Source organism: Tachypleus tridentatus, chromosome 12 (assembly GCF_004210375.1).
Source record: "Tachypleus tridentatus isolate NWPU-2018 chromosome 12, ASM421037v1, whole genome shotgun sequence".
NCBI lineage: Eukaryota > Metazoa > Arthropoda > Merostomata > Xiphosura > Limulidae > Tachypleus > Tachypleus tridentatus.
The window spans coordinates 136,228,915-136,252,837 of NC_134836.1; the positions used below are offsets into that span (position 1 = coordinate 136,228,915).

Here is a 23,923-nt window from a genome sequence, read left to right on the forward strand (position 1 = left end):
CCATTCTTACATAACCTACTATGTAGCCTTAGATAGCCGGGCGAAAATTAAATGTCACACTCTTTTAGGAAACGTTTATAGATCCAGTTATAAGTTTTTAACCTAAATATTTTGTAATATACCGTATTTTACGTCACATCGTGGGCGACGCGCCCTAATTTTGGAAAGACAATTTTAAGAAAAATATTTTGGCTCCGGTAAAACTCCTTGGTTGATGTGAGCTTGACTTTATTCAACCTACAGAGTAAATACAGTTAAAATATTCAGAGTATATCAACAGTATTAGTTTAAACTGAACGGTTTGTACTGTTTAAAATACTTGTAATTGGTAAGTAATGACATTACGATCTACATGAGAGACTGTTTTGAGTTGACCCTAAACTGACCTCTTGTCTTAAATATCACTTTTATTTTGGGAGACGCATGGGGATTTTTCAAGGTATTTTTAAAGCAAAAAAGTTCATTTTACATGGCGTAAAATATGGTATATTACGTTTTTAACAATAATTTATTATTATTATTAAAGCAACACCGACTATCAATAAATATTTTACTTTTTTTCTGAGAAAATTGTAAACGAAATTCTGTCACACTGGAGTGAGGGCAGATTTCTGTCACACTGGAGTGAGGGTAGATTTCTGTCACAGTGGAGTGAGGGTAGATTTCTGTCACAATGGAGTGAGGGTAGATTTCTGTCACAGTGGAGTGAGGGTAGATTTCTGTCACACTGGAGTGAGGGCAGATTTCTGTCAAACTGGAGTGAGGGTAGATTTCTGTCACACTGGAGTGAGGGTAGATTTCTGTCACAGTGGAGTGAGGGTAGATTTATGTCACAGTGGAGTGAGGGTAGATTTCTGTCACAGTGGAGTGAGGGTAGATTTTTGTCACACTGGAGTGAGGGCAGATTTCTGTCACACTGGAGTGAGGGCAGGTTTCTGTCACACTGGAGTGAGGGCAGATTTCTGTCACACTGGAGTGAGGGTAGATTTCTGTCACACTGGAGTGAGGGTAGATGATTTGGTTCGAGTTCAAGTAAGATTTTTTTTTCTACATTATATTTCGGCTTTTTTAAAGTCTTAATTAACGGTAAACAGAACAAAGAGTTTTATTAACAGTAAACAGAACAAAGAGTTTTATTAACGGTAAACAGAACAAAGAGTTTTATTAACAGTAAACAGAACAAAGAGGTTTATTAACTGTAAACAGAACAAAGAGTTTTATTAACGGTAAACAGAACAACTAGTTTTATTAACAGTAAACAGAACAAATAGTTTTATTACATCAATAATTATGGTTCTTGTTATAATTACATATTAATTCTAGTTTACATTTAAAAATATTTCTATTTAAGTATCTGTTTATTTTGGAAAAATTCAACTATACTGTTTGTGTGACATAACTAGATAGGAGTACTGTTTGTGTGACATAACTAGATAGGAGTACTGTTTGTGTGACATAACTAGATAGGAATACTGTTTGTGTGACATAACTAGATAGGAGTACTGTTTGTGTGACATAACTAGATAGGAGTACTGTTTGTGTGACATAACTAGATAGGAGTACTGTTTGTGTGACATAACTAGATAGGAGTACTGTTTGTGTGACATAACTAGATAGCAGTACTGTTTGTGTGACATAACTAGATAGGAGTACTGTTTGTGTGACATAACTAGATAGGAGTACTGTTTGTGTGACATAACTAGATAGGAGTACTGTTTGTGTGACATAACTAGATAGCAGTACTGTTTGTGTGACATAACTAGATAGGAGTACTATTTGTGTGACATAACAGATAACCAGATAGGAGTACTGTTTGTGTGACATAACCAGATAGAGTACCTGTTTGTGTGAGATACTGTTTGTGTGACATAACTAGATAGGAGTACTGTTTGTGTTTGTGTGACATAACTAGATAGGAGTACTGTTTGTGTGACATAACCAGAGATAGTACTGTTTGTGTGACATAACCAGAGTACTGTTTGTGTGACATAACCAGATAGGAGTACCGTTTGTGTGACATAACCAGATAGAATACTGTTTGTGTGACATAACTAGATAGGAGTACTGTTTGTGTGACATAACTAGATAGGAGTACTGTTTGTGTTTGTGTGACATAACTAGATAGGAGTACTGTTTGTGTGACATAACTAGATAGGAGTACTGTTTGTGTGACATAACTAGATAGGAGTACTGTTTGTGTGACATAACTAGATAGGAGTACTGTTTGTGTGACATAACTAGATAGGAGTACTGTTTGTGTGACATAACTAGATAGGAGTACCTGTTTGTGTGACATAACCAGATAGGACATACTTGTGTGTTTGTGTTGTGTGACATAACCAGATAGGAGTACTGTTTGTGTGACTGTTTGTGTATGTGTGACATAACCAGATAGGAGTACTGTGACATAACCAGATGTGACATAACTAGATTTGTGTGACATAACCAGATAGGAGTACTGTTGTGACATAACCAGATAGGAGTACTGTTTGTGTGACATAACCAGATAGGAGTAACTAGATAGAGTACTGTTTGTGTGACATAACTAGATAGGAGTACTGTTTTTGTGTGACATAACTAGATAGGAGTACTGTTTGTGTGACATAACTAGATAGGAGTACTGTTTGTGTGACATAACTAGATAGCAGTACTGTTTGTGTGACATAACTAGATAGGAGTACTGTTTGTGTGACATAACATAACTAGATAGGAGTACTGTTTTTGTGACATAACCAGATGTTTGTGTTTGTGTGACATAACCAGATAGGAGTACTGTGTGTGACATAACCAGATGACATAACATAACTAGATAGAGTACTGTTTGTGTTTGTGTGACATGATAGGAGTACTGTTTGTGTGACATAACCAGATAGCAGTACTGTTTGTGACATTTGTATGTTTGTGTGACATAACCAGATAGGAGTACTGTTTGTGTGACATAACCAGATAGAGTACTGTTTGTGTGACATAACCAGATAGGAGTACTGTTTGTGTGACATAACCAGATAGGAGTACTGTTTGTGTGACATAACATACTGTTTGTGTGACCTAGATAGGAGTACTGTTTGTGTGACATAACCAGATAGGAGTACCATAACTAGATAGCAGTACTGTTTGTGTGACATAACCAGATAGGAGTACTGTTTGTGTAGATAGAGTATTGTTTGTGTGACATACTGTTTGTGTGACATAACCAGATAGAGTAGATACTGTTTGTGTGACATAACCAGAGGAGTACTGTTTGTGTGACATAACCAGATAGGAGTACTGTTTGTGTGACATAACCAGATAGGAGTGTTTGTGTGACATAACCAGATAGGAGTACTGTTTGTTTGTGTGACATAACCAGATAGGAGTACTGTTTGTGTGACATAACCAGATAGGAGTACTGTTTGTGTGACATAACCAGATAGGAGTAGATAGGAGTACTGTTTGTGTGACATAACCAGATATACTGTTTGTGTGACATAACCAGATAGGAGTTACTGTTTGTGTGACATAACCAGATAGGAGTACTGTTTGTGTGACATAACTAGATAGAATTACTGTTTGTGTGACATAACCAGATAGTACTGTTTGTGTTGTGTGACATAACATAACCAGATAGGAGTAGATAGATAGAGTACTGTTTTGTGACATAATAGATGTGAGTATAACCAGATAGGAGTACTGTTTGTGTGACATAACCAGATAGGAGTACTGTTTTGTGTGACATTTAGATAGAGTACTGTTTGTGTGACATAACCAGATAGGAGTACTGTTTGTGTGTGACATAACCAGATAGGAGTACTGTTTGTGACATGTGTTTGTGTGACATAACCAGATAGGAGTACTGTTTGTGTGACATAACCAGATAGCAGTACATAACTAGATAGGAGTATTTGTGTATGTGTGACATAACCAGATAGGAGTACTGTTTGTGTGACATAACCAGATAGATAGGAGTACATAACCAGATAGGAGTTGTGTTTGTGTGACATAACTAGATAGGAGTACTGTTTGTATATGTGTGACATAACTAGATAGGAGTACTGTTTGTGTGACATAACCAGATAGATAGACATAACTAGATAGGAGTACTGTTTTGTGACATAACTAGATAGGAGTACTGTTTGTGTGACATAACCAGATAGGAGTACTGTTTGTGTGACATAACCAGATAGATAGCAAGTACTGTTTGTGTGACATAACCAGATAGGAGTACCATTTGTGTGACATAACCAGATAGCAGTACTGTTTGTGTGACATAACTAGATAGGAGTACTGTTTGTGTGACATAACTAGATAGGAGTACTGTTTGTATATGTGTGACATAACTAGATAGGAGTACTGTTTGTGTGACATAACTAGATAGGAGTACTGTTTGTGTGACATAACTAGATAGGAGTACTGTTTGTGTGACATAACTAGATAGGAGTACTGTTTGTGTGACATAACTAGATAGGAGTACTGTTTGTGTGACATAACCAGATAGGAGTACTGTTTGTGTGACATAACATAGATAGATAGGAGTGACATAACCAGTTTGTGTTTGTGTGACATAACGAGATAGGAGTACTGTTTGTGTGACATAACTAGATAGCAGTACTGTTTGTGTGACATAACCAGATAGGAGTACTGTTTGTGTGACATAACCAGATAGATACTGTTTGTGTGACATAACTAGATAGGAGTTGTTTGTGTGCAGTACTGTTTGTGTGACATAACCAGATAGGAGTACTGTTTGTGTGACATAACCAGATAGGAGTACTGTTTGTGTGACATAACTGTATACTGTTTGTGTTTGTTTGTGTGACATAACCAGATACTGTTTGTGTGAATACTGTTTGTGTTTGTGTGACATTTGTTTGTGTGACATAACTAGATAGAGTACTGTTTGTGTTTGTGTGACATAACTAGATAGGAGTACTGTTTGTGTGACATAACTAGATAGGAGTACTGTTTGTGTTTGTGTGACATAACTAGATAGCAGTACTGTTTGTGTGACATAACTAGATAGGTTTTGTTTGTGTGACATAACTAGATAGGAGTACTGTTTGTGTGACATAACTAGATAGCAGTACTGTTTGTGTGACATAACTAGATAGGAGTACTGTTTGTGTGACATAACTAGATAGGAGTACTGTTTGTTTGTGTGACATAACTAGATAGGAGTACTGTTTGTTTGTGTGACATAACTAGATAGGAGTACTGTTTGTGTGACATAACTAGATAGGAATATTGTTTTTGTTGATGTGACATAACTAGATAGGAATATTGTTTTTGTTGATGTGACATAACTAGATAGGAATATTGTTGTATTTACTATATATGTTTTTGTTTTCTTTACCCCAGCTGCTGGCTCACGATCCAGGGGGGAATGGGTATTTCCTTCGTTATACCAATGACTGTGTTACTCATGGTAAGTTGACGAGTTCTTCTCTCTCCACTGTGTTTGTTTGTAATATTTGACTGTGTTACTCATGGTAAGTTGACGACTTCTTCTCTTCTCACTGTGTTTGTTTGTAATATTTTACTGTGTTACTCATGGTAAGTTGACGACTTGTTCTCTTCTCACTGTGTTTGTTTGTAATAATTGACTGTGTTACTCATGGTAAGTTGACGACTTCTTCTCTCTCCACTGTGTTTGTTTGTAATATTTGACTGTGTTACTCATGGTAAGTTGACGACTTCTTCTCTCTCCACTGTGTTTGTTTGTAATATTTGACTGTGTTACTCATGGTAAGTTGACGACTTCTTCTCTCTCCACTGTGTTTGTTTGTAATATTTGACTGTGTTACTCATGGTAAGTTGACGACTTCTTCTCTCTCCACTGTGTTTGTTTGTAATATTTGACTGTGTTACTCATGGTAAGTTGACGACTTCTTCTCTCTCCACTGTGTTTGTTTGTAATATTTGACTGTGTTACTCATGGTAAGTTGACGACTTCTTCTCTCTCCAGTCTGTTTGTTTGTAATATTTGACTGTGTTACTCGTGGTAAGTTGACGACTTCTTCTCTTCTTACTGTGTTTGTTTGTAATATTTGACTGTGTTACTCATGGTAAGTTGACGACTTCTCTCTCACTGTGTTTTTTGTAATATTTAACTGTGTTACTCGTGGTAACTTGACGACTTCTTCTCTTCTCACTGTGTTTGTTTGTAATATTTGACTGTGTTACTCATGGTAAGTTGACGACTTCTTCTCTCTCCACTGTGTTTGTTTGTAATATTTGACTGTGTTACTCATGGTAAGTTGACGACTTCTTCTCTCTCCACTGCGTTTGTTTGTAATATTTGACTGTGTTACTCGTGGTAAGTTGACGACTTCTTCTCTTCTCACTGTGTTTGTTTGTAATATTTGACTGTGTTACTCGTGGTAAGTTGACGACTTCTTCTCTTCTCACTGTGTTTGTTTGTAATATTTGACTGTGTTACTGAGGGTAAGTTGACGACTTTTTCTCTCTCCACTGTGTTTGTTTGTAATATTTGACTGTGTTACTCATGGTAAGTTGAAGATTTTTCTCTTCTCACTGTGTTTGTTTGTAATATTTGACTGTGTTACTCATGGTAAGTTGACGACTTCTTCTCTTCTCATTGTGTTTGTTTGTAATATTTGACTGTATTACTCAGGGTAAGTTGACGACTTCTTCTCTCTCCACTGTGTTTGTTTGTAATATTTGACTGTGTTATTCATGGTAAGTTGACGACTTCTTCTCTCTCCACTGTGTTTGTTTGTAATATTTGACTGTGTTACTCGTGGTAAGTTGACGACTTCTTCTCTCTCCAGTCTGTTTGTTTGTAATATTTGACTGTGTTACTCATGGTAAGTTGACGACTTTTTCTCTCTCCACTGTGTTTGTTTGTAATATTTGACTGTGTTACTCATGGTAAGTTGACGACTTCTTCTCTCTGAACTGTGTTTGTTTGTAATATTTGACTGTGTTACTTATGGTAAGTTGACGACTTCTTCTCTCTCCACTGTGTTTGTTTGTAATATTTAACTGTGTTACTCGTGGTAAGTTGACGACTTCTTCTCTCTCCACTGTGTTTGTTTGTAATATTTGACTGTGTTATTCATGGTAAGTTGACGACTTCTTCTTTCTCCACTGTGTTTATTTGTAATATTTGACTGTGTTACTCGTGGTAAGTTGACGACTTCTTCTCTCTCCACTCTGTTTGTTTGTAATATTTGACTGTGTTATTCATGGTAAGTTGACGACTTCTTCTTTCTCCACTCTGTTTGTTTGTAATATTTAACTGTGTTACTCGTGGTAAGTTGACGACTTCTTCTCTCTCCACTGTGTTTGTTTGTAATATTTAACTGTGTTACTCATGGTAAGTTGACGACTTCTTCTCTCTCCACTGTGTTTGTTTGTAATATTTCACTGTGTTACTCATGGTAAGTTGACGACTTCTTCTCTCTCCACTCTGTTTGTTTGTAATATTTAACTGTGTTACTCGTGGTTAGTTGACGACTTCTTCTCTCTCCACTGTGTTTGTTTGTAATATTTAACTGTGTTACTCGTGGAAAGTTGACGACTTCTTTTCTCTCCACTGTGTTTGTTTGTAATATTTAACTGTGTTACTCGTGGTAAGTTGACGACTACTTCTCTCTTCACTGTGTTTGTTTGTAATATTTGACTGTGTTACTCATGGTAAGTTGACGACTTCTTCTCTGTCCACTGTGTTTGTTTGTAATATTTGACTGTGTTACTCGTGGTAAGTTGACGACTTCTTCTCTCTCCACTCTGTTTGTTTGTAATATTTAACTGTGTTACTCATGGTAAGTTGACGACTTCTTCTCTCTCAACTGTGGTTGTTTGTAATATTTGACGGTGTTACTCGTGGTAAGTTGACGACTTCTTCTCTCTCCACTGTGTTTGTTTGTAATATTTGACTGTGTTACTCATGGTAAGTTGACGACTTCTTCTCTCTCCACTGTGTTGTTTGTAATATTTGACTGTGTTACTCATGGTAAGTTGACGACTTCTTCTCTCTCCACTCTGTTTGTTTGTAATATTTGACTGTGTTACTTGTAGTAAGTTGACGACTTCTTCTCTCTCCACTCTGTTTGTTTGTAATATTTGACTGTGCTACTCATGGTAAGTTGACGACTTCTTCTCTCTCCACCGTGTTTGTTTGTAATATTTAACTGTGTTACTCGTGGTAAGTTGACGACTTCTTTTTCTCTTCATGGGCGGTATTTGTATAAATATACTGATATACTAATTTTTACTCGAGTAATGTCTCTTCGCCCACAGACAAAATAAATAAATGTATAGATTTTTTCTTTGGCTGGGGGTAGCCTCCTGGTTAATACACCGGATTGAGAATCTGTGGTGGATCATGCTTTGCGTCCTATTGGTTCAAGTTATTTTTAAAGTGTTTCTGAATTCATATTCAAATGAAAAATCGTAAGAAACATTTCTCTGGTGCACCTAAAGACACATTGTGAAAACAACTTCTCTGGTGTACCTAAAGACACATTGTGAAAACAACTTCTCTGGTGTACCTAAAGAAACATTGTGAAAACAACTTCTCTGGTGTACCTAAAGAAACATTGTGAAAACAACTTCTCTGGTGTACCTAAAGAAACATTGTGAAAACAACTTCTCTGGTGTACCTAAATAAACATTGTGAATACAACTTCTCTGGTGTACGTAAAGAAACATTGTGAAAACAACTTCTCTGGTGTACCTCAAGAAACATTGTGAAAACAACTTCTCTGGTGTACCTAAAGAAACATTGTGTAAACAACTTCTCTGGTGTACCTAAAGAAACATTGTGAAAACAACTTCTCTGGTGTACCTAATGAAACATTGTGTAAACAACTTCTCTGGTGTACCTAAAGAAACATTGTGTAAACAACTTCTCTGGTGTACTTAAACAAAACTCGTATGAACAACTTCTCTGGTGTATTAAGACATGTAGTGTGTGTGTATATATGTATACCGATCATAGTTTAGGTTACTCAGAAATTACCTTCATTACGAGTAACGGCTCTTCATCAGTTCAGATCTGAGTTTCTTAAAGATAGTCTCAATGTTCAGCATGACGTCACCACATACAATGTATTTGTTTTCTCCCGTCTTTTCCAGCTGAACACCGTGTTTATTCTTGTTTCCATGAAAAGGTTTTTTGCATTACGTTCGGTGACACCTAAGAGTGAGATAGAAAGGACCCGGTAAGTTTGAGTTACATTACTGTTGAACAATTAAATAGAAGTTTCACTTGTTGGTCACTGTGTTTGATGTTTTCACTCAATAGTAAGTCACTCTTACAGATGAGAAATAGATTTAACATAATGTTAAACCAGATGTTTTAACAATGTAAACGTTTAGTAACAATTCCAACGTTCACTTGACTTAACACGTTGTTAGACCAGATGTTTCAACAATGTAAACGTTTAGTAACAATTCCAACGTTCACTTGACTTAACACGTTGTTAGACAAGATGTTTCAACAATGTAAACGTTTAGTAACAATTCCAACGTTCACTTGACCTAACACGTTGTTAGACCAGATGTTTCAACAATGTAAACGTTTAGTAACAATTCCAACGTTCACTTGACCTAACACGTTGTTAGACCAGATGTTTCAACAATGTAAACGTTTAGTAACAATTCCAACGTTCACTTGACCTAACACGTTGTTAGACCAGATGTTTCAACAATGTAAACGTTTAGTAACAATTCCAACGTTCACTTGACCTAACACGTTGTTAGACCAGATGTTTCAACAATGTAAACGTTTAGTAACAATTCCAACGTTCACTTGACCTAACACGTTGTTAGACCAGATGTTTCAACAATGTAAACGTTTAGTAACAATTCCAACGTTCACTTGACCTAACACGTTGTTAGACCAGATGTTTCAACAATGTAAACGTTTAGTAACAATTCCAACGTTCACTTGACCTAACACGTTGTTAGACCAGATGTTTCAACAATGTAAACGTTTAGTAACAATTCCAACGTTCACTTGACCTAACACGTTGTTAGACCAGATGTTTCAACAATGTAAACGTTTAGTAACAATTCCAACGTTCACTTGACCTAACACGTTGTTAGACCAGATGTTTCAACAATGTAAACGTTTAGTAACAATTCCAACGTTCACTTGACCTAACACGTTGTTAGACCAGATGTTTCAACAATGTAAACGTTTAGTAACAATTCCAACGTTCACTTGACCTAACACGTTGTTAGACAAGATGTTTCAACAATGTAAACGTTTAGTAACAATTCCAACGTTCACTTGACCTAACACGTTGTTAGACAAGATGTTTCAACAATGTAAACGTTTAGTAACAATTCCAACGTTCACTTGACCTAACACGTTGTTAGACCAGATGTTTTAACAATATAAACGTTTAGTAACAATTCCAACGTTCACTTGACCTAACACTTTGTTAGACCAGATGTTTCAACAATGTAAATGTTTAGGGACAATTTTAACGTAAGTTGATTCAATGTATTCTTAGACTAGACATTTAGCTATATTTAATAATATGTCCAATCTTACACAAAAATAAAGTTTGTTTTCTGACGTTATCGCGCCTTCAGTACAACAGTTTCGTACAGAATCACTAATGTTTTTTTTTAGTTCCTCCCTCCGGACTGGTATGGTCATTCTTCCATGGTTTTTCATCAACTGGTTCTTCAGCGTCCTAGCTTTTGAAGATGTTTTTACCAACTTTTTCCGTTATGTATTTTCCTTCAGTAACAGTCTTCAGGTTTGTGTTTGTACTTAATGAAGTGGTTATTAATAAATACGTGGAGATAAGAACGTTTAAAATCAACCTGGTTATGTATCAGCCTATATATATATATATACTTCGTGTTTTAACTTCATGATCTGTTGAACACGAACTACACTGCACATAAGATATTTACCATAAAGTGTTAAACAATAACTAAAATGTAACATGAGCCACTTTACATATCATTATCTGTCGATACTGAAATGTTGTTTTTGTTACAGGGATTGCTCATCTTCCTGTTTTTTTGTGGTCTTAATCCAAAGGTGAGAAGATTTCTTTTGTTTGTGTGTTTTAATGATTATTGTTAGTAGACGGAAACTAGTATCATGGATTATTGGTTGTCAAACATTGATCTCTCTCTGTATTGTAATTAACCAGAAGCTGATCTCTGTCTGAATGTAATGTATTGTAATTAACCAGAAGCTGATCTCTGTCTGAATGTAATGTATTGTAATTAACCAGAAGCTGATCTCTGTATGAATGTAATGTATTGTAATTAACCAGAAGCTGACCTCTGTCTGAATGTAATGTATTGTAATTAACCAGAAGATGATCTCTGTATGAATGTAATGTATTGTAATTAACCAGAAGATGATCTCTGTCTGAATGTAATGTATTGTAATTAACCAGAAGCTGATCTCTGTCTGAATGTAATGTATTGTAATTAACCAGAAGCTGATCTCTGTCTGAATATAATGTATTGTAATTAACCAGAAGATGATCTCTGTCTGAATGTAATGTATTGTAATTAACCAGAAGCTGATCTCTGTCTGAATGTAATGTATTGTAATTAATAAGAAGCTGACCTCTGTCTGAATGTAATGTATTGTAATTAACCAGAAGCTGATCTCTGTATGAATGTAATGTATTGTAATTAACCAGAAGCTGATCTCTGTATGAATGTAATGTATTGTAATTAACCAGAAGCTGATCTCTGTCTGAATGTAATGTATTGTAATTAACCAGAAGATGATCTCTGTCAGAATGTAATGTATTGTAATTAACCAGAAGCTGACCTCTGTCTGAATGTAATGTATTGTAATTAACCAGAAGCTGATCTCTGTATGAATGTAATGTATTGTTATTAACCAGAAGCTGATCTCTGTCTGAATGTAATGTATTGTAATTAACCAGAAGCTGATCTCTGTCTGAATGTAATGTATTGTAATTAACCAAATGCTGATCTCTGTATGAATGTAATGTATTGTAATTAACCAGAAGCTGACCTCTGTCTGAATGTAATGTATTGTAATTAACCAGAAGCTGATCTCTGTCTGAATATAATGTATTGTAATTAACCAGAAGATGATCTCTGTCTGAATGTAATGTATTGTAATTAACCAGAAGCTGACCTCTGTCTGAATGTAATGTATTGTAATTAACCAGAAACTGATCTCTGTATGAATGTAATGTATTGTAATTAACCAGAAGATGATCTCTGTCTGAATGTAATGTATTGTAATTAACCAGAAGCTGATCTCTGTATGAATGTAATGTATTGTAATTAACCAGAAGCTGATCTCTGTCTGAATGAAATATATTGTAATTAACCAGAAGCTGATCTCTGTATGAATGTAATGTGTTGTAATTAACCAGAAGATGATCTCTGTCTGAATGTAATTAACCAAAAGCTGATCTCTGTCTGAATGTAATGTATTGTAATTAACCAGAAGCTGACCTCTGTCTGAATGTAATGTATTGTAATTAACCAGAAGATGATCTCTGTCAGAATGTAATTAACCAGAAGCTGATCTCTGTATGAATGTAATGTATTGTAATTAACCAGAAGCTGATCTCTGCCTGAATGTAATGTATTGTAATTAACCAGAAGCTGATCTCTGTCTGAAGGTAGTATATTATAATCGACTTGTAATATATTATATTAGACCGAGCCAACTTTAGTCTGAAGTTCGAGTCTGGTTAAGGCTATGCTGATGATAATATTACAAGTCTCTAATTGAAGTACTAGTTGTTTCTAAAGTTAGAGAACTGGAAACATTTAATTATTGAAATTCCACTAAACACCATACAATTAGTTAGAGAACTGAAAACACAGTATATATTTATAAAGGTTGTTATTGCTTTATAGAAGAATTAAAGCTTGAAACATCTTAACCTGTTTCTATTCAGTCTTTAAGACATGGTTTCTGGGTTTAATTTTGTATGTTTAACCTGTTACTTTTAACCCTGATTCTCTACAGGTTCGTCGAACGTTCAAGGATATGATCAGAAAAAAGCTGAGATGTCGTCGACTGCCATCAGTCAAGAAGATACGAAATTCTTTAGGAACAAGACACAAGAACACCATCCGCCGACAACGTTCTATGCACACCGACTCTTATCCTCTCATGTCTGGGTCCTCTATTGAAGTTCATAGCATCTTATAAAGTCGGAATGGACGTTATTCTTAGGATTAAAAGGCCGCCATCTTAGATGGACATATATTGACGCGTGTTCTCAACAAACTAAAACGCCTTAAACAACTTTAGATATTTTTAGTTTTCGTATTCTATCTGGAGTTCAGTCCTTAGTACCAGGCCACACTAATGTGATAACTTCATTTAGCACCAGCCGAAACTAATGTGATAATTCCACTTGCCAATTCTGTCCACGTACAAATCGACTCGGTAGAGAATTGATTCATTTTGGTTACTGTCACGTGAAACCCTGTTCGTCTCGTGAGAGAGTTGTTCGTTACGGAAATATTGTTTGTAAGTGATTCAAATGTTGTCGGATACTTATATCCGATGTAAAACAATATCTTTAACACATTACCACTTCTATTTTGGTGTAATGAAGCTGGAGATTCCATCTTTTCCTGACGGTCAGTAAGCATTTGATTTTTTCTAACCTAATTTCTAGTATAGGATTTGTGGAGTGAATTTTTTTGTCACTGTGTGTTCTTCATGAAATAAATCAAAGAGGTTTTCATCCACTGTTTCTTGTATCACTTTACAAAACTCGGGTTCTCCAGATTAACCGCCATTAATCTGTTGGTACGTTCTGTTCGAAACAGAAAGCGTGATGATTATGTAATACAATGTGTTTAGAAAATACGACGTCACGCAACGTCCGTTTCTGTTGAAGACATTTGTCACGAAGTAGCTAATTGGACTCTTAACGTACCTTTCAACTTCCACACCTTACAACTGAGTAAATTTATTATAAATGTAGTCTTTATGTACCGATAACATATATAAGTTAGGCCTTATTTCTTCTGTCATATCAGACTCGGGAATACAATTTCTAGTTTAACTTACGTTTACTTTACGTCCAGGAATACTACAAGTATTTTAATTTACGTTAACGTCTATACCTACTACAATAAATATACCTTATATCTAGTTTAACCTCACCACAGTATATCTACATGAAATTTACGTCCAGGAATACTACAAGTAGTTTAACTTACGTTTACGTTTAAACTTACTACAATAACTATACCTCATCACTACTTCAACATTACCACAATATTTCTACTTTAATTTTCATTAAGAGGTCTATAATATAATTACAGTATGTATTATATTTACGTTTCATGGTCATAATTTTCTTCATTATTTTCACGTCGAAGGTACTGGAAATCGTCTTTGTGTTTTTTTACGTACAAAACAATGGTAAGTTTCCCTCACGTGCGAGAGACTTCTGCTGTTCTTGTACATGAAAACGTACTTTAAGTTATAACAGTGAATATAATTATTTCCTTTCATATGAGCTTTGCCCTGAATAACATGTGCTTGTTACATACTGTCGAGAATTATGTACCTTTACGTCAGAACAATTTAATGACCATAGTTCATTAACTGCAGTTTTTTTATATTTCTTTTATCGGTTAACTATATTTATTCCCAGTGATGCCTCGCGAGGTTCGGCAGCTGAAAATCGGCTTATTTGGTGCAATTCTAATTGTAAATGACTACAGTATTCCCTCGCTATTCGCGGGGGTTACATTCTTTAACCCCAGCGAATAGCGAAAAACCGCGAATATTGGATGCAGTTTTACTGTATATACGGTACTAAATGTTTCCCAGACACTTTATAAAGACACTCTTACTCATTAATACAGTAATAATGTAGTAATATTGCATGCAGTCATGTATTTCACTAATGTAGTAATGATAATGTAAACACATTTTAATTTTGTACTGCAACAATATTTTAATCAAAAAGAAACGTACATAGTATAGTTACCCATACTGTATTACTGTACCGTAAAGTCATTTTCTATGCGTACAACACATGTATTAGAATTGACAGAAAGTGGAACAAATTTAAAGGCAAACTTAGATAAATACAGTACGCACAGTTCAGGTAATAATAATACAGTACAGTACAATTCAGTAATAATTGTTCGATAAAGACGTCAATCGATAAAACTGCTTGAGAGAGTAAATACAGACATACCCTCGAAAAGCGCTTTTAGTCTCTATGACCTACAAAAGCCCTGTTTACCGCGCATTCGTTTTTATGACGTTAGCCCGGTATACCGGCATACGATGCGATAGGGTTAAGAGCCTAACCCGCGAATATGCGGGGCCGCGAATGTGGAACCGCGAATAGGTGAGGGTATACTGTATTGTACTTTATATAAGTGATTTCAAGGACCAGGCTAGGTATAGTGGCTTTGCATGTGACGTCACTGATCACGTGATTGCAATGCTGACGTCATGTTGGTAGGCAACATCACCAGGCAGCGCAGTCGACCGTATGTATGGAAGTATACATTGTGAACTGTGATCACGTGGTGTAAATGTTGTCATTAGTCATATCAGATCGATCTTCAATATGAATGGACCTATATGTTTATCTGATTATGCAAAAGGCTTGAATCATAATCATCAGTGCAGTTATATTGATAAAATCAAAGTCGACCCATATCTGATATTGTCTGAAAATTTCACCAGTTTCATCCAAAACCTGACATTCAGTACAATGACATTTATCATTACCACCACACCATCACACACTGGAGAGAGACTGAAGTCCTACAAGAGCCTGGAAACCTACACGTTTTTTACAGCTGGGTGGAAGTGTTGCAAGCACGGACAGTCACAAATGCACAACCTCTCTTTGTTATCAAAGTCAAGGTAAATGTTTTTTCTTACCTGAGCACCAACTTAGTTAACCACAAATTGGAGCTTTTTTCATGAGATAAGTGTCAACAAAACAGAGTTAACATGTATTAAATATTTATATATTCAGTTTAAATACAAGTTAATGCCTCCTCACAAATATCCCTACTACTACTACTCATATATAATAAGTTTTATTATTTAATAAATTTAATTGTTCAGGGAGAGAAATCTTTTTAGTTCTCAGTTGCTGACACTGTCTGTAAAGCTTCAGTATCAATCATACTGAGATCAGTCTGTATGGAGATTTCTGACACTCTGTCTGTAAAGTCTCAGTATCAGTTATACTGAGATCAGTCTGTATGGAGATCTCTGACACTCTGTCTGTAAAGCTTCAGTATCAGTTATACTGAGATCAGTCTGTATGGAGATCTCAGACACTCTGTCTGTAAAGCTTCAGTATCAGTTATACTGAGATCAGTCTGTATGGAGATCTCAGACACTCTGTCTGTAAAGTCTCAGTGTCAGTTATACTGAGATCAGTCTGTATGGAGATATCTGACACTCTGTCTGTAAAGCTTCAGTATCAGTTATACTGAGATCAGTCTGTATGAAGATCTCTGACACTCTGTAAAGTTTCAGTATCAGTTATACTGAGATCAGTCTGTATGGAGATCTTTGACACTCTGTCTGTAAAGCTTCAGTATCAGTTATACTGAGATCAGTCTGTATGGAGATCTCAGACACTCTGTCTGTAAAGTCTCAGTATCAGTTATACAGAGATCAGTCTGTATGGAGATCTCTGACACTCTGTCTGTAAAGTCTCAGTATCAGTTATACTGAGATCAGTCTGTATGGAGATCTCTGACACTCTGTCTGTAAAGCTTCAGTATCAGTTATACTGAGATCAGTCTGTATGAAGATCTCTGACACTCTGTAAAGTTTCAGTATCAGTTATACTGAGATCAGTCTGTATGGAGATCTCTGACACTCTGTCTGTAAAGCTTCAGTATCAGTTATACTGAGATTAGTCTGTATGGAGATCTCAGACACTCTGTCTGTAAAGTCTCAGTATCAGTTATACTGAGATCAGTCTGTATGGAGATCTCTGACACTCTGTCTGTAAAGCTTCAGTATCAGTTATACTGAGATCAGTCTGTATGAAGATCTCTGACACTCTGTAAAGTTTCAGTATCAGTTATACTGAGATCAGTCTCTATGGAGATCTCTGACACTCTGTTTGTAAAGCTTCAGTATCAGTAATACTGAGATCAGTCTGTATGGAGATCTCTGACACTCTGAAAAGCTTCAGTATCAGTCATACTGAGATCAGTCTGTATGGAGATCTCTGACACTCTGTCTGTAAAGTTTCAATATCAGTTATACTGAGATCAGTCTGTATGGAGATCTCTGACACTCTGTCTGTAAAGTTTCAATATCAGTTATACTGAGATCAGTCTGTATGGAGATCTCTGACACTCTGTAAAGTTTCAGTATCAGTTATACTGAGATCAGTCTGTATGGAGATCTCTGACACACTGTCTGTAAAGTTTCAATATCAGTTAAACTGAGATCAGTCTGTATGGAGATCTCTGACACACTGTCTGTAAAGCTTCTGCATCAGTTATACTGAGATCAGTCTGTATGGAGATCTCTGACACACTGTCTGTAAAGCTTCAGTATCAGTTATACTAAAATCAGTCTGTATGGAGATCTCTGACACTCTGTCTGTAAAGCTTCAGTATCAGTTATACAGAGATCAGTCTGTATGGAGATTTCTGACACTCTGTCTGTAAAGTCTCAGTATCAGTTATACTGAGATCAGTCTGTATGGAGATCTCTGACACTCTGTAAAGCTTCAGTATCAGTTATACTGAGATCAGTCTGTATGGAGATCTCAGACACTCTGTCTGTAAAGCTTCAGTATCAGTTATACTGAGATCAGTCTGTATGGAGATCTCAGACACTCTGTCTGTAAAGTCTCAGTGTCAGTTATACTGAGATCAGTCTGTATGGAGATCTCTGACACTCTGTCTGTAAAGCTTCAGTATCAGTTATACTGAGATTAGTCTGTATGGAGATCTCAGACACACTGTCTGTAAAGTCTCAGTATCAGTTATACTGAGATCAGTCTGTATGGAGATCTCTGACACTCTGTCTGTAAAGCTTCAGTATCAGTTATACTGAGATCAGTCTCTATGGAGATCTCTGACACTCTGTCTGTAAAGCTTCAGTATCAGTAATACTGAGATCAGTCTGTATGGAGATCACTGACACTGTAAAGTTTCAGTATCAGTTATACTGAGATCAGTCTGTATGGAGATCTCTGACACTGTAAAGTTTCAGTATCAGTTATACTGAGATCAGTCTGTATGGAAATCTCTGACACTCTGTCTGTAAAGTTTCAATATCAGTTATACTGAGATCAGTCTGTATGGAGATCTCTGACACTCTGTAAAGTTTCAGTATCAGTTATACTGAGATCAGTCTGTATGGAGATCTCTGACACACTGTCTGTAAAGTTTCAATATCAGTTAAACTGAGATCAGTCTGTAAGGAGATCTCTGACACACTGTCTGTAAAGCTTCTGCATCAGTTATACTGAGATCAGTCTGTATGGAGATCTCTGACACACTGTCTGTAAAGCTTCAGTATCAGTTATACTAAAATCAGTCTGTATGGAGATCTCTGACACTCTGTCTGTAAAGCTTCAATATCAGTCATACTGAGATCAGTCTGTATGGAGATCTCTGACACTCTGTCTGTAAAGCTTCAGTATCAGTTATACTAAGATCAGTCTGTATGGAGATCTCTGACACTCTGTCTGTAAAGCTTCAATATCAGTCATACTGAGATCAGTCTGTATGGAGATCTCTGACACACTGTAAAGCTTCAGTATCAGTTATACTGAGATCAGTCTGTATGGAGATCTCTGACACTCTTTAAAGTTTCAGTATCAGTTATACTGAGATCAGTTTGTATGGAGATCTCTGACACTGTGTCTGTAAAGCTTCAGTATCAGTCATACTGAGATCAGTCTGTATGGAGATCTTGGACACTCTGTCTGTAAAGCTTCAGTATCAGTTACACTGAGATCAGTCTGTATGGAGATCTCTGACACTCTGTAAAGCTTCAGTATCAGTTATACTGAGATCAGTCTGTATGGAGATCTCTGACACTCTTTAAAGTTTCAGTATCAGTTATACTGAGATCAGTTTGTATGGAGATCTCTGACACTGTGTCTGTAAAGCTTCAGTATCAGTCATACTGAGATCAGTCTGTATGGAGATCTCTGACACTCTGTCTGTAAAGCTTCAGTATCAGTTATACTGAGATCAGTCTGTATAGAGATCTCTCTGGCTATGTCTGGAAGTTGAAGTCCACCTTCCGGTTCAACAGCTTCCACACAATACTCAGCGGAAGCAGACATGGACAACAGAGACTGGTCAGTTTCACTCTGTGACACCACTGAAACAAAATGAATCCTACTTGTGATTTATTTCTGTATATTCATGTTTATTAAATGATTATCAGAAACCTAAACATAAAATTACAAAGGACATACTTATGTGAAAAAATATTCAAAAATCAAACACATCATAGGTTACTAAAATGAACATTTTTTATGGTTTTACCAGAAGTTTAACAATTAAAAACCCACCACATTTTCTTCGCTTTCTGGAGGCCGATCTTCTGTTGAATGTTTCCAGAGCGACTTTTGACCTTTTCTTCTGTGGAGAAGACACATATTGTAACTGTGAAGGAACGTAGTCTGGGGGAAGGGGTCATCACTCTTACAAAAATAAACATATTACATAATTTTGTGACAGTTAGCTCTTTTCATGTATATAAATTGACAAATACACAAGTACCAGTATATAATAATATATGTAAATAACTTGCAGTCTGAATTTTTTTTCATTTAAATAAAAGTGAATCATTAACTGTTATTGATCTGTAATCCAAGAGGCAAGAGTAACCGAGTTCTTTATGCATCGTTTTTCTAAATGAAAAGTAAACTTCATACAATACACAGTCGTGATGCATGTTAAGCTAAAAAATAATACAGAGAAATAATTTTATAATCGTTTTTTTGTAAAAGGATATAATATTATATTTGTACAGCTTCAACACAACTATAGAACGATTGTATTTCGTTTCTGGTTTCAGAGTCTTCCTATATTTGTAATCTAAACTATATATTTATTATCTCCTGCAGAAATAGTGGTTACTTACTCAGAATGAAATGGTCACTGCAGATACGACTCGCGCTGGTGGGCTGCCAACCTTCTCGCTTTACTGCAGCGATCCATCAAGATCTACGCTCAGGATCCGTCGGAAAACGATGAAAGCTCTTTCCTGGATCTCGGTCTTATCTGTTCTGACAACCAACAGCTACGCATGTAGTCACCATGGTCAAAATAATTCAGAACTGTTATGAGAAACGAACTGCTGACTAGCTAACTGAGGCGTACTGATGTGGCGTCGAGCCTACCATCATGGCGGGATAAGTTTATATCACGTGGTTGCGTGACGTAACACAACTCGTCTATAAATAGTGAACAAAACACCACATTTGTTGTGAGAGGGGAGCAGTGTTATCGTTTGATAATTAAGAAACTGCTGTGTGGTCAAACATTTCAAAGGATCGCTTGCTTCTTGGGCGAGAAACCCTGGGTTCAAACCAGGCTCTTAACGTGGCTCAGCCATCAACGCCGACGCTCCTTAGGACCGAATTTCATGAGAAACCTGGGCTACTTGAACAGCTAATCTTATATCGACCTGAGAAATCTGGGCTACTTGAACAGCTAATCTTATATCGACCCGAGAAACCTGGGCTACTTGAACAGCTAATCTTATATCGACCTGAGAAACCTGGGCTACTTGAACAGCTAATCTTATATCGACCTGAGAAACCTAGGCTAATTGAACAGCTAATCTTATATCGACCTGAGAAACCTGGGCTACTTGAACAGCTAATCTCATATCGACCTGAGAAACCTGGGCTACTTGAACAGCTAATCTCATATCGACCTGAGAAATCTGGGCTACTTGAACAGCTAATCTCATATCGATCTGAGAAACCTGGGCTACTTGAACAGCTAATCTTATATCGACCTGAGAAACCTGGGCTACTTGAACAGCTAATCTCATATCGACCTGAGAAACCTGGGCTACTTGAACAGCTAATCTCATATCGACCTGAGAAACCTGGGCTACTTGAACAGCTAATCTCATATCGACCTGAGAAATCTGGGCTACTTGAACAGCTAATCTCATATCTACCTGAGAAACATGGGCTACTTGAACAGCTAATCTCATATCGACCTGAGAAACCTGGGCTACTTGAACAGCTAATCTTATATCGACCTGAGAAACCTGGGCTACTTGAACAGCTAATCTCATATCGACCTGAGAAACCTGGGCTACTTGAACAGCTAATCTCATATCGGCCTGAGAAACCTGGGCTACTTGAACAGCTAATCTCATATCGACCTGAGAAATCTGGGCTACTTGAACAGCTAATCTCATATCGACCTGAGAAATCTGCGCTACTTGAACAGCTAATCTCATATCGAGTCTTTATAGGAAAAAAATATATTTGGGCAAATTTTGGACTTAGGCATATTTTTTGTAGCCTTGATTCTTTATAGCAGGGTATTCGATAGGAAACTTTGACAATAGCTACAATATTAATATTTTACCACATCTAGTCACAGTCACAGTTAATAAAACGTTAACTGTTTACAGTGAAACACTTGCAGACATCTAGCCACAGAATACAACATTGACTGTTTACAGTGAAACACCCTTGCAGACATCTAGCCACGATCGTGGTTAATACAACATTGACTGTTTACAGTGAAACACCCTTGCAATCATGGTTAATACAACATTGTTTACAGTGAAACACCCTTGCAGACATCTAGTCACAGTCACGGTTAATACAACATTGACTGTTTACAGTGAAACACCCTTGCAGACATCTAGCCACGATCGTGGTTAATACAACATTGACTGTTTACAGTGAAACACCCTTGCAGACATCTAGCCACGATCGTGGTTAATACAACATTGACTGTTTACAGTGAAACACCCTTGCAGACATCTAGCCACGATCGTGGTTAATACAACATTGACTGTTTACAGTGAAACACCCTTGCAGACATCTAGCCACGATCGTGGTTAATACAACATTGACTGTTTACAGTGAAACACCCTTGCAGACATCTAGCCACGATCGTGGTTAATACAACATTGACTGTTTACAGTGAAACACCCTTGCAGACATCTAGCCACGATCGTGGTTAATACAACATTGACTGTTTACAGTGAAACACCCTTGCAGACATCTAGCCACGATCGTGGTTAATACAACATTGTTTACAGTGAAACATCAATTTCATTCACAGCTAATCTTGCAGAAGAACTTTTACATATGTCTTAATAAATTGTAGAAACAAATGATAATTATTCGTTCTGTTTGTAAAGTATATGGTAACTGAAGGAAGGTTCACAAAGAATGGCACTTGTCTAGATGTTCAAACACAGTAAGAAACACAGCTGGTGCAGATTCCAATTGTCTTAATGTTTAAACACAGTAAGAAACACAGCTGGTGCAGATTCCAATTGTCTTAATGTTTAAACACAGTAAGAAACACAGCTGGTGCAGATTCCAATTGTCTTAATGTTTAAACACAGTAAGAAACACAGCTGGTGCAGATTCCAATTGTCTTAATGTTTAAACACAGTAAGAAACTGCAGATTCCAAGCAGTCTTTATGTTAAAACACAGCTGGTGCAGATTCCAAGCAGCCTTAAAATATTTTTGATTAGTTTCTGGAAGTAAGAAGGTTCTTAGCGAAGTGAAGTTATGTAATTAACTTTCTAAGCTGTGAAAACAAATAATACGAAATCAGAAGTGATACATATAGTCTTAACAGAGAGTTCAAATCAATATACCAGCACAAAAATAGTTGAGTCCAGCAATGATTTATTTAATCGAATGTCTCAGTTCGTTGTAAGCTGTAGATCATTGAGCACTGGAGCACTTACTCCACGTGGTTTCTACAGTAAACAGAGAACTGGGACCAGACAACATTTAGCAGGTCCAAAGAACAGGGGAACTGTGAGAGATCAGAGGAGAGATGACATTACAGTAAACAGAGAACCAGGACCAGACAACATTTGGCAGTTCCAAAGAACAGGGGAACTGTAAAAGATCAAAGAAAAGATGACAAAGACTTTAAACTGCACAAAAAAGAATACCATCACTGTTGTAAAACATTGTCTCTTCAACCTGAGAACATTGATAGATCCTACTGGTCCCGTGCGTTCTATTTTTCATTAAATATAATGGATTGTTTTGTCAATATGATTTTAATGTTTGTCTGGTTTTTAAAAAGGTTTAACTAGTACGTGTTGTACTATAGTGTAGTCACCGTATTTTAATGTAAGGTTTAATTGCTATCAGTACTAGTCGTGTAATATGGTTTTATTTTTAAACTATATCTACTACGTGATATTTTCGGCTGTTTTTACTGCAAGATTACTAGTTCTAAAGTGTATTTTGTGTAGTTCAAAGGATATTTGAATATAACTATTGTTACTGGCTGAACATCTTTTCAAAGTGTAATTTTAATCTTATATGCTACACATTATTTATTCGGTCTCCTTGAGGCATGTGTAATAATACTTCCACTACATGTGAGGTCATCCAGGACAGATGGGATACCAGAAACGTACTAGTGTAAGAATAAAAGATTTGACATTGAGCGAAACACATCGTTCGCGATAACTGTAGCCGACATAAAGTGGATGAAATATTCGATTCTCTTCTAATAAAAACGCAGTGTTTAAATTACAAGCTTGAAATATTATGTATTGTTAGTGTAATATAAGTAGACTAAAAGTGTTCTTTTTTATTTTTACCTGAAACTGTAACTGATATGTTAAAGTTCTCGTGTAAGAATGTTGGTTTTTAAGAAAGGCTTGATGTGGGCATCTAGAAACACAGAATAGGGGAGAGTTGTGATATTTATTTCTTATTACCTTCCTCTAATTAATAAGATATATAAATACGAAATAATAAAACCCTATAATTTATCAC

The 23,923-nt window shown here is 36.3% G+C and overlaps 2 protein-coding genes and 1 long non-coding RNA gene across 5 annotated transcripts in view; 2 read left to right on the top strand and 1 right to left on the bottom strand.

Annotated features, from left to right (window-relative positions):
* Positions 1-13,672, top strand: part of LOC143234807 (adhesion G protein-coupled receptor B2-like) — a 40,558-nt gene extending 26,886 nt beyond the window's left edge. The window contains exons 11-15 of one of the 2 annotated variants that reach the window (XM_076472449.1): positions 5,335-5,401; positions 9,079-9,164; positions 10,586-10,715; positions 10,964-11,005; positions 12,944-13,672. In XM_076472449.1, coding sequence (XP_076328564.1) covers positions 5,335-5,401; positions 9,079-9,164; positions 10,586-10,715; positions 10,964-11,005; positions 12,944-13,129 — 511 coding nt within the window. In that variant the 3' untranslated portion in view covers positions 13,130-13,672. The remainder of the gene's footprint in view (positions 1-5,334; positions 5,402-9,078; positions 9,165-10,585; positions 10,716-10,963; positions 11,006-12,943) is intronic. The other variant, XM_076472450.1, reaches the window with a different exon arrangement.
* LOC143234809 (uncharacterized) overlaps positions 1-20,186 on the bottom strand; it is a 28,966-nt gene extending 8,780 nt beyond the window's left edge. Inside the window, exons 1-3 of one of the 2 annotated variants that reach the window (XR_013018808.1) lie at positions 20,051-20,186; positions 19,476-19,607; positions 8,963-9,139 (exon numbers count right to left, since the gene is read on the bottom strand). This is a non-coding gene — a long non-coding RNA (uncharacterized LOC143234809). Of the gene's footprint in view, positions 1-8,962; positions 9,140-15,822; positions 19,283-19,475; positions 19,608-20,050 lie in introns of those variants that run through there. The other variant, XR_013018807.1, reaches the window with a different exon arrangement.
* Positions 15,528-23,680, top strand: LOC143234808 (uncharacterized). Its single transcript, XM_076472451.1, has 2 exons — positions 15,528-15,829; positions 20,034-23,680. Exons 1-2 carry the CDS (start codon positions 15,528-15,530, stop codon positions 20,161-20,163), a joined length of 432 nt encoding a protein of 143 aa, XP_076328566.1. The 3' UTR covers positions 20,164-23,680.
* The last annotated feature ends 243 nt before the right edge of the window (positions 23,681-23,923 follow it).

What these genes read in the sequence shown, in the direction of transcription:
- LOC143234808 (XM_076472451.1), top strand. Translation starts at nt 15,528, where the DNA reads ATGAATGGACCTATATGTTTATCTGATTATGCAAAAGGCTTGAATCAT. An exon ending in TCTTTGTTATCAAAGTCAAG is followed by an intron (nt 15,830 to 20,033) that starts GTAAATGTTTTT and finishes TATCTCCTGCAG; the next exon opens with AAATAGTGGTTACTTACTCA.